Raw genomic sequence first — 11,112 nt, 5'->3', positions numbered from 1 at the left:
GAATGAATGAGTGACAGCAGGGAGGATGGGTGGGCCTTGGACAACCAGGAGCATTTCTGAAGCAAGAAAAGGGGTGAGACACCAGTTCCACAAAGCCACCCATTTTTTCTTTTTTTTAATTTTAATTAAAAAAAAATTATTTTAACTGGAGGCTAATTACTTTACAATATTGTAGTTGTTTTTGCCATACATTGACATGAATCAGCCATGGGTGTACATGTGTTCCCCATCCTGACCCTCCCTCCCACCTCCCTCCCCATCCCACCCCTCAGGGTCATCCCAGTGCACCAGCCCTGAGCACCTTGTCTTATGCGTCGAACCTGGACTGGTGATCTATTTCACGTATGATAATATACATGTTTCAATGCTATTCTCTCAAATCATCCCACCCTCACCTTCTCCCACAGAGTCCAAAAGTCTGTTCTTTACATCCATGTCTCTTTTGCTGTCTCACATATAGGGTCACCGTTACCATCTTTCTAAATTCCATATATATATATATATATATATATATATATATATATATATGTTAATATACTGTATTGATGTTTTTCTTTCTGACTTACTTTGCTCTGTATAATAGGCTCCAGTTTCATCCACCTCATTAGAACTGATTCAAATGCATTCTTTTTAATAGCTGAGTAATATTCCATTGTGTATATGTACCACAGCTTTCTTATCCATTCAATGTGGTTCAGCCCCCTGCCTGCATCCTGGTTATCACAGAATTTGAATGCCGGAGAGTAACAATAACTGATTGCGCTGCAGAGAATGCCAATTTAGAAGGTTGAGAATCCAATAAAAATATTTGAAATAGACTTTTAAATTTAAAACAGATCTGGAGTTACAAAAAAGTTGCAAGGAGGAGGGTGGTGATCCTCTGCAAACACTGTTACACACTGAACTTGAAGAGTGATATACCCCAACTCCACAGGGAGAGGGTGATGGGAGCTCCGTGTTTAGAATCGTCTTCCCCGTGTGCTTCTTCCCTTGTCTGGTGTGAATCTGCATCCTTTGCCTGTAATAAACCATAACCATGAGTATAGCGATTCCATGAGTTCTATGAGTCCTCTTTTTGAATTGTCACACTGGAGGGTGGTTTTAGGAGCACCACTTCTTATCTGAGTTCCCTGATCAGAGATTGAACCAGGGCCCTCTGCATTGGGAGAGCAGAGTCTTAGCTGTTGATGTTGGAAATTAGGGTGCCCCCAGGGGCTGGGGGCACCTAAACTCCCTGCCCGGCTCTAGCCACTCTCCTCCTGTTGCCCCGCAAGAGCCCAGGCAACCCCAATGCCCTTGAGAGAGACTGACGATGTGAATTGTTGATGTCTGAAGCTCCAAACTTTGGAGTGACTAGCTAGTGGTGATAGGTGATGGCAACACCAGGCCTCAAAGAATTCCCCTAAATAGGTTGAAAGATCATAAAACACACAAGGAAACAGGATGCCCTGAGTCAGCAGGAACTGTAATTCGAAATGGCACACACTTCAGCAACAGGAGGCTAGAAACAGAAGTGTGTCTTCAGTGTTTAAAGAAGTCAAAGAGGGTGTGGGCCTTAGGAATCTGTTTCCCCTGGTCTCTAAATCAACCCTCTGCTGTCTGCCCTGAGGTGCGGGGGCTGTGGCTCCCTCTATTCTTTCTCCTCAGGTACTTTCCTCAGTTGAGGCAACTGAGGGAGACCCGAGGACTAAGAAGGGGGTCTTGCTCCTCCCATCTGCTCTCAGTATCATCTGAGCAGCCACCCTTCACCTTGGCAGCAATCTGCAGCTTTTGGGGGGATTAGCCCAGAGGCAGCCTCACTGCATCTCCTCAGGGGCCTGGGCACTGGCCAGTCTGTACCCCTTCCTCAGAAATCTGCTCCCATCTGGGACATCTGTGGCAGTCCAGTGGCTGAGACTCTGAACTCCCAGGCAGGGGCGGACTGGGTTTGATCCCTGGTCAGGCAACTAGATCCCACACGCAGCATTTAAGATTTCATGTGCTACAACTAAGACCCAGCATGGCCAAATAAGTAAGTATTAAAAAAGAGGAAGAAGAATTCTGCTCCTACCTGAATGAAGTCCCTCTTCTGAGCTTCTGGGTCCTAATGACCCAATATCTTGCCTGTGTCTCTTGGCTCCCCTGCTCCCCTACCCACAAGACACCTTGGTGTCTTCATCTTCTTGCTTTTACAGTTCCCCATTACCCCACTAACCATTTGTTCATGCTAAGTTATCTTTGTCAAAATAACTGGTGTAACTTCTGCTTTCCTGGCTGGACCTGGACTGGTAGAAGACTTAGTACCAAGAGTGGTCCCAGGAGATGGACCCTCAGACAGGATGCAGAGTCTGACTAGTCCACATCCTCATGCCTGACTGAGGTGTCCACAGGGCGTGGAATAGAGGCAGGGGTGTGCTGGGCTCAGACTAGCTTGCAGGAGCCAATGGTGCACTCCTCTTTTAATTCTGTGTTCAGCAATGACCTCCAGGTCGCTTAAAATTAGTCATGGTGTGAGTGTTTGCACCACAGAAATCTGCAAAAACTATAGCTCAGAGTTACTTTTACCCCAGAGAGTCAGTTTAGCATTGGGCACGGGTTACAAGTAATCTGCAAGTATATGCAGTGGCAGCCCTACTACTTGCCTTCACATCATGAGGGTGACTAGCACCCACAACCACAAGGGCCCGGGAGAGTCCTGCGGCCACTGCCCTGATGTCGCCGTGATGATCCCGGGACTGTGGGTAGTAGCTATGTCTGAGTTCCTGGAGCTATTATGGAAAGAAAATGACAAGCTCTCTAAACATTCAGTTAAGTCCCAGTGGGAAAGCCAGAGGGATTCCATGGAGCCCTGAAATAATCCTTTATTTCTTGCAACTATAGCTTTTTGACCTTGCTGAAAACCATACCCCAAATTGGTTCTTTCCAGGTGGCACAAGTGTTAAAGAACTGCCTGCCAGTGCAGGAGATATAAGACACTCATGTTTGATCCATGAGTTAGGAAGATCCTCTGGAGGAAGGCATGGCAACCCACTCCAGTATTCTTGCCTGGAGTATCCCATGGACAGAGGAACCTGGCAGGCTACAGTCCATGGGGTCACAAAGAGTTGGACACAACTGAAGTGACTAAGCATGCACACTTACCCAAAACTTAATTGGTTAGGTTGCAGAATTACAACATAAAGAGAATCCATTGATTTTCCAGAATCTCAAGATGCCCATTCAGATGTTTATCTGGCTGAGAGACGACCAGAAGCACAGATGTACACTGACCCGTTGGTAGTGGGCAGCTAGGAACAGATACAGCAGAATTGAATTTCATGAGAAGGAGGTGTGGGAAGGGGTTATGGGGATGCCTCCTGGGATGGGCACAATCTGAAGGTGTTCACAGTGTCCCTTGTGAATGCCCACCAAGGGCATCAGTGACTCAGTAATAATCCAGTGGACAGGGTGACTCATTCTGGGCCCCTCAGCCATTGCTTACATGCTGAGTTTTATTTTAAAGTGCCCGTGGAGGCAGGTGTAGAAGCTCTGCATGGGCCCAAGAACATGGACTTACCCCCATCAAGATGACCTAGCCACTGCCGCTGCCTAAAGTGACGATAGTGGAGACCGACACCAAAACCCCTCAATGGGGTGAGGCGTGGCTGGAACCGAAGTTAAAGACCTGCCTGTGTGATCCTTAGTTGTGTAAAGGAACTGAGCAACCAGGGAAGCCCAAATAGAACATAGAGGCTTAAAAAAAAACTGAAATGAAAAACTCCTGGAATAGGTTTATCTGCAGCCTCAGGAACAATTACGGACTGAAAGATCTGAAGACATACCCACAATATGGGATACAGAGATGAGAGATGAAGCCCTGACAGAGAGGCAAGGAGACAGGAAGAATGGTGTGAGAAGGTCTAATGAATAGGTTTTATTTGTAACTCACTACAGAAGAGTTGACTCATTGGAAAAGACTCTGATGCTGGGAGGGATTGGGGGCAGGAGGGGAAGGGGACAACAGAGGATGAGATGGCTGGATGGCATCACTGACTCGATGGACATGAGTCTGAGTGAACTCCGGGAGTTGGTGGTCGACAGGGAGGCCTGGCGTGCTGCGATTCATGGGGTCGCAGAGTCGGACACGACTGAGCGACTGAACTGAACTGACAGTTTTATGTATCGGTATGTTGTTAATAAACACAATGAAACAAAATTTTCATGAAAATATATAATGCAGTCTGATATTTTCTGTTCATTTTCTCTCTCAGTGCTGGTAACAACCTACTGAATTGATTTTATAAGTCACCTTTGGGAAACAACCTACAGCCTGAAAAATCTAGGTTGAATAAACTTCTAGTCAGATATCTAGGAGAAAAGAGTGAGAGGATGGAGCTAAGGTAACATGTAAAAGAGATAACTATTCGGACTTCTCTGATAATCCAGTGGCTAAGACTCCATGGGAGCAGGGGACCTGGGTTTGATCCCTGGTCAGGGAACTAGATTCCACATGTGTGCTGTAACTAAGCCCCAATGCAGCCAAATAAATAAATTTTCTTTTTTAATAAAGAGAGGGTGTTATTTATTGGATATGGAGTTGCAATATGAAAGAGTTCTGGAGATGGATAGTGGTCATGGTTGCACAACAGTGTAAGTGTATTCAATATTATTGAACTGTACACTTAAAATGATTAAGATGGTAAATCATATGTGTATTTTACAACAATTTTTAAAAATTTTAAAATGCTGAGAATTTTCCAGAATGATGAAAAATTCCAGTCAACAAATTCAGAAACTCTTGAGTATTCAAACAGGATAAATGCTACAGACTGAGCATTTGTATCCTCCCCAAAATTCATACGCAAAATGCGATTCCTGAAAGACAGTGTTAGGACATGGGGTCTTTGGGGGTGATAAGGTCACGTGTGGGGAAACCTCATAAATAGGGTTAGTGCCCTTATAAAAATGACTCCAGAGAGCAGGAAAACAGCTGACTATGAACCAGAAAGTGGGCTCTCGCCTGGCACAGAATGTGCTGGTGCTTCAGTCTTGAAATTTCAGACCACCTAACCTGCCTCTTGAGAAACCTGTATGCAGGTCAGCAAGCAACAGTTAGAACTGGACATGGAACAACAGACTGGTTCCAAATAGGAAAAGGAGTACGTCAAGGCTGTATATTGTCACCCTGCTTATTTAACTTCTATGCAGAGTACATCATGAGAAACGCTGGGTTGGAAGAAACGCAAGCTGGAATCAAGATTGCCAGGAGAAATATCAATAACCTCAGATATGCAGATGACACCACCCTTATGGCAGAAAGTGAAGAGGAACTCAAAAGCCTCTTGATGAAAGTGAAAGAGGAGAGTGAAAAAGTTGGCTTAAAGCTCAACATTCAGAAAATGAAGATCATGGCATCTGGTCCCATCACTTCATGGGAAATAGATGGGGAAACAGTGGAAACAGTGTCAGACTTTATTTTTTTGGGCTCCAAAATCACTGCAGATGGTGACTGCAGCCATGAAATTAAAAGATGTTTACTCCTTGGAAGAAAAGTTATGACTAACCTACATAGTATATTCAAAAGCAGAGACATTACTTTGCTGACTAAGGTCTGTCTAGCCAAGGCTATGGTTTTACCTGTGGTCATGTATGGATGTGGGAGTTGGACTGTGAAGAAGGCTGAGTGCCGAAGAATTGATGCTTTTGAACTGTGATGTTGGAGAAGACTCTTGAGAGTCCCTTGGACTGCAAGGAGATCCAACCAGTCCATTCTGAAGGAGATCAACCCTGGGATTTCTTTGGAAAGAATGATGCTAAAGCTGAAGCTCCAGTCCTTTGGCTACCTCATGCAAAGAGCTGACTCATTGGAAAAGACTCTGATGCTGGGAGGGATTGGGGGCAGGACGAGAAGGGGACGACCCAGGATGAGATGGCTGGATGGCATCACTGACTCGATGGACGTGAGTCTGAGTGAACTCCGGGAGATGGTGATGGACAGGGAGGCCTGGCGTGCTGCGATTCATGGGGTCGCAAAGAGTCGGACATGACTGAGCGACTGAACTGAACTGAACTGAACTGAACTGTGAGAAATAAATGTTGTTATCTAAGCCATCCAGTCTATATGGTATTTTGCTAAAGCAGCTTGAATGAGCTAAGACAAATAAATTAGAAGATACATTGTGATAAATCTGCAGAACCCCAGGACAATGGGAAGAAACAGGACATTTCTTAAGGAATGATGAGGAGATTGTCATTTGAAACCTCAGCACTAACAATGGGAGCTGGAAGTCAGTGGTAGCTTCCAACAGCTCTCAGGGAAAACCATTGTCCCTCTAGTAAACCAGCCAAAGTATCTTGTAAAAACAGGAGAAAAATAAAATCAATTTTAGAAGAACAAAATCCAACAGCATTTGCTCCAACAAACTTCCTGAAACAGAATTTAAAGATTCAGGCATGAGGAAAGTGATCCTGATTGTAAATTCTGAGATGCAGGAAGAAAGGATGAGCAAAGAAATTGGTAACTGTGTGGTTGAGTCTAAATCAATATTGACTGTATAAAATAACTTAGTAATGGCTCACAGGGTGAAAAAGGAAAAGATTAAACTTAAAATATAGTATAATTAAGGCACATAATTTAGAGGATGGGCTATTAAAGTACACTTAAGTCCTTTTATTTTCAGGGAGCCAAGTAAAGAGTAATCATTGAAACAGCATAGAGTATATAAGAGGAGGAAAAGTGGAATGAGAAAAAAATTAGCTCTAAAAATGCAAAAAGGAAAGGAAAAAGAAAAAAACAAATGTGACCAATGGAAGGCACAAAATAAGATGGTAGATATATATCCATATATATCATAAACATAATAAGTATAAATGGACCAAATGCTGTGGTTAAAAGACAAAGATTATCTTTTTAAAAAAACCCTTTTTTAAAAATTACAAAAAATTTCAAATTGGAAAGTACAAAGAACAGTACAAAGAATACCTCTATGTCTGTCATGTAGAGTCAATGTTAGCTATTTGCTATTTTCATTTATATATGAAAAGGAAAATATTAATAACACATATTTCAGGTAGTACACAGTACATAATGAAGTAAAGTTTAAATGTCAATAATGAGATAACGAGGTAGAGTGTTCACTTTAAAACCAAACAGATATAGGTTCTCAGTAATTTTTAAAAGTGTATTTGTTTGTGTGGGTGGTTATTTATTCAAAGGCTGTCTCATCTATAGCCTCTAGTAAGAAGCAGGAACCAGGTCATTTTTTCTGATCACTGTATTTCTAAATATTTGTTGCATTTAGCAGTACAGGATTCAGCACAGTGCTTGTTACATAGTAAACATTTAAAGTAGAGTAGCTTTTATTTATTATAATCGATGCTGTTGTTATGTGAAGCGTTCAGCAGAGTGGCACAAAATAAGCAAGCAATAATTGGTAGCTTACTAAATTTATATTTATTGCTTACCACAAGTCACCGTGTCTAACACACATCATTCACTCACAAACATCATGTTTATAATAAGAATAAATCGTGCTTTCATTATTATTCAAAATCTCTAAGTGCCTGGCACATTAGCAAGGAGAAGTGGAAGTTCATTTTTATTAATTATTGACTAAAGCACTTAACACAAAATCTGCCTCCCATGCGCCCTGCCTAAATAAATAATCTTCAGGATGATGGTCCTCAATTCTGGGTGTCCCGGACCCGCCCCTCCCCCGGACTTGAGCGACGCCCCGCCCCCTGCCTCCCGGCAGCCCCGCCTCCACGGCCACAGCCGCGCCTGCGCACTGCTCGGCAGGGGCTCGCGCGCTCTGCTCCCCGCCGTTCCCGAGCGCGCGCCGGGTTAAGGCGGCCGGCCTGCTGCGTGTGTGCGTGCGTGCGTCGGCGCGTCCGTGCGTGCGTGCGTGTCGTACGCTCGCTGGGCACCGCGGCCTCACCCTCGCCCTCCGCCCCTGCGCCTGCACCGCGTAGGCCGTCACCCCCCCCCCCGCGCGCAACCCATAGGCGACCCCCGCCCGCGCCCCGGCAGGCCCCCCCCTTTCCAAATTTAAAGGGGGCGCAGCATTCACGCGTCCCGCCCCAGGTGACCTCTCAGGGGTCTCCCCGCCCGAGCTGCCCCGCCGCCGAGGAACATGGCGAAGGTGGAGCAGGTCCTGAGCCTCGAGCCGCAGCACGAGCTCAAATTCCGAGGTAAGCCCGGAGGCCCGCCATCTTCGGCCGCGGGCCGGGCCCGCCGCCCCGCGCTCCCTCCCGCGCTCCGGAGGGCCCGGCGGCGCGGTGGTGACGTCGGCCCCCCGGCCGCGGCCCCCGCCCCGCCCCCGTCCGACGGCGAGTCCGCCTGCGCCCCCTCCCCGGCCCCGAGGGTCGGGTGCGGGAGTCCAGGGCCTGCTCCTCCACAGCCTCTCGCGCCTTGCCCTCCAGACACTCGCACAGTTGCCGCTGTGACCCTTCCTCTCCGGTCTGCGGCCTCCGCCCAGAGTGTGGGCCCCGGCGACCGCCTGTCCCCGGAAGGCTCAGGTCCTAGGTCAGAGGTCGCCTCCCTGGGAGGCCCGCCGACCCGCCACCCCGCCCGGGACACCTGCGGCCGCCCCTGTAGCATCATTCCTGGCAGCTCGGCAACTTAGTCCTGCGTGCGAGGACCACTTTACACACTTGAGTAATGTGTCTCCTCCACATTGGGAGGGAAGCTCCATGAGGACAGGACCTGGTCACGTCTCCGCTTTATCCCCCGCACACCTTAGGGCCCTGATAAGCACCTGTTGAGTAAGTGAATGATAGAAACCTCCTCAGAAGTTTCATCGGGACTGGACTCAACTTTCCTTCTTCTGCCTTTCTTGTGCCTGTGGCTCACAGCTGTGCAGCCGTGGGAAGGGGGCGGGGGAAGGGTTGTCAGATCTTCCCCCTCCCCACCCAGAAGAGCCTGGAACTGGAGTCCGAGGAAGCCCAGGGGGCCACCTATATGTTTGTGGCGAGCCCAAGCCCCTTGTAATGTGTGCCTTCATCTTTAGTTATTATTCCCTACTTTCACCACCAAAACACAGTGCTAGGGGACAAGAAGGTCTTCATCTGATTTGACCATTCCTTCTTTCCAGATATACTGAGTGACTGTGTGGCAGACATTTGATTGGCACTTGAGAGGGGTGAGTGGACAAGACAGACAAGACCCTTGCTTTCTTAAAGATTAGCTTCTAGTGAAGGTTGGCAAGCCTGTACTCCAGAGTATTTCAGGAGGGACTAATACAGGCTGGCGTGATGCAAGCATGGTTTCCATTGAACAGCCAGGTCACTGCAGTGTCACCAACACTTGGCCCAGAGTAGCTCCTCAGTAGATGTTTGGGGCATTGCTATGCCTGCTGGCTACACACACCCCACTTTAAGGCAGGAGGTAGTGTGGGTAATTTACCCAGAGTCACCCAGTTGCCAAATGGCACATTGGAACCCAGATTCCAGAGCTCACGCTCTTTTAACAGTTATGCTTTCTTGATCCCTGGGCATTCTTCCACTGTGGTGGCTGTCATTTTGCCTCCCAGGTTAACAATCTCAGGTTGTCACATTTGGAAGTGAATCCAAATGTATAAACAGTGGGAGGTTTTCCAGTTCAAACACAGACAACAAAACCGTGATGTGGATTATGATTCCATGGCAGTACTTTAAGGTCAGGCCTTCTAGAGGAGCCAGGCTGAGAGAGGAATCTGGTAACTCAAGTGAATGTGGAAGGTGATGGTTTCCACTTGAGTTGTCTGAAATTCTCTACCCTGGAAGCCTGGCTTAACTTCTCCCGGAAGTTGGCACGTCCATTCTGTGAGTCCACAGGCATTTACCATTGCCTGCTCCCTGTGACAGGTAACAGGAAAAGATGAATCACATCACATAGATGCCCCCATTCTCCCTCAACCCCCCACACCAGAGCTTAGGTCTTGGCAAGATAGCTAACAACAGAATCAGCCAGAACAGTGCTGTGATACAAGGCAATCCAGATTGCTCCAAGATCAACACCCAAAGAAGGTATCATTTGACCTGAGTTCAAAGGTCAGATGGAAGTGGGTGAAAGGGAGAAAGGAGTGGGGAGTGTGTCAGTTGGAGGAAGTTGCAGGTACAGAGGCACAAAGGCTGAGACTATTGGGCTCCTTTGGGATGCCATTAGTATATCTGAATGACTAGGGCACAGAGCCTTTGTTGGGGTCACGAGGCAACAGTCTGTGAGGCTGGCTGGTTGACAGGAGTCATATCTTCCAAGGCCTTTGTGAACAGATACAGCCTGTGTCCAAGTGCAGATTGTGTTGTGTCTCCTCAGCTAGTTCTCCCGGATTAACCCCACCTCTCCCTGCAGCCTTAACCCCACTCTTGTACATACACTCTCCTCAGTTCTTGTTCCAGTTCTTTTACTTAATGATGTTTGAGCTTAGGCTGACCACTTTGCTCTCCAAAACCTAGGATTACTCTTTTCTCCATGGGAGTGGCGCTCATATCTACCTTGCTTCCTGTAGAAAGTTTGGTTGAGATTATGGCTGTTCAGCTGCTTCGTAAATCTGCAGTATTGTACAGAGATTGGTTGTATTTTACACAACTGGTTTCATCGTTTCAATTTCTTTACCTGAACGGTGTGGCTGAGGAGTGATCTCTCAGCCTAGGGTTGGCCAGAGTAATGATGGCCAAAGTCGCTGGATATGTTGGCTGGGGAAGTGATCCAGGAAAGTCCTGGTATCAGATTGTTGAGGGCTGTTGCTTCTGGCTTCAGAAGAGGCATATGCAGTCTTCAGTAAAGCACTTTCATTATTTGTGGGTTAGTTTTAAACTGAGCACTAAAATCATGAAATGAGGTTCAATACCCTGTTTTGCTGTATAGAGAGCATTCATTTCAGGATGAGAACTGGCTCATTTAACTAGTATCTTCCAGATTACTTGGAATGATGATTCTGACTTCGGACAGTTCACTTAGATGAATTAAACTTCTAAGCTAACTTTACATAAGAAGATATAATTTAAATGTCTGTCATCTAGAGGAAAAGAACTAGTCATCTTTTAAGCGTAGCCTAAGATGGTATAGCAGAGAAGGCGATGGCACCCCACTCCAGTACTCTTGCCTGGAAAATCCCATGGATGGAGGAGCCTGGTAGGCTGCAGTCCATGGGGTCGCTAGGAGTCAGACACAAC

At 46.6% G+C, this 11,112-nt stretch overlaps 1 protein-coding gene across 1 annotated transcript in view; it reads left to right on the top strand.

The window, feature by feature from the left end:
- The first annotated feature begins 7,992 nt into the window (after positions 1-7,992).
- VAPB (VAMP associated protein B and C) overlaps positions 7,993-11,112 on the top strand; it is a 46,087-nt gene continuing 42,967 nt past the window's right edge. Inside the window, exon 1 of the mRNA XM_068987190.1 lies at positions 7,993-8,148. Coding sequence (XP_068843291.1) covers positions 8,091-8,148 — 58 coding nt within the window. The 5' untranslated portion in view covers positions 7,993-8,090. The remainder of the gene's footprint in view (positions 8,149-11,112) is intronic.

This window comes from Capricornis sumatraensis, chromosome 15 (genome assembly GCF_032405125.1).
Source record: "Capricornis sumatraensis isolate serow.1 chromosome 15, serow.2, whole genome shotgun sequence".
Taxonomy (NCBI): Eukaryota; Metazoa; Chordata; class Mammalia; order Artiodactyla; family Bovidae; genus Capricornis; species Capricornis sumatraensis.
The sequence above is the reverse complement of the archived record's forward strand: the minus strand, read 5'-3'. Positions and strand labels throughout refer to the sequence as shown.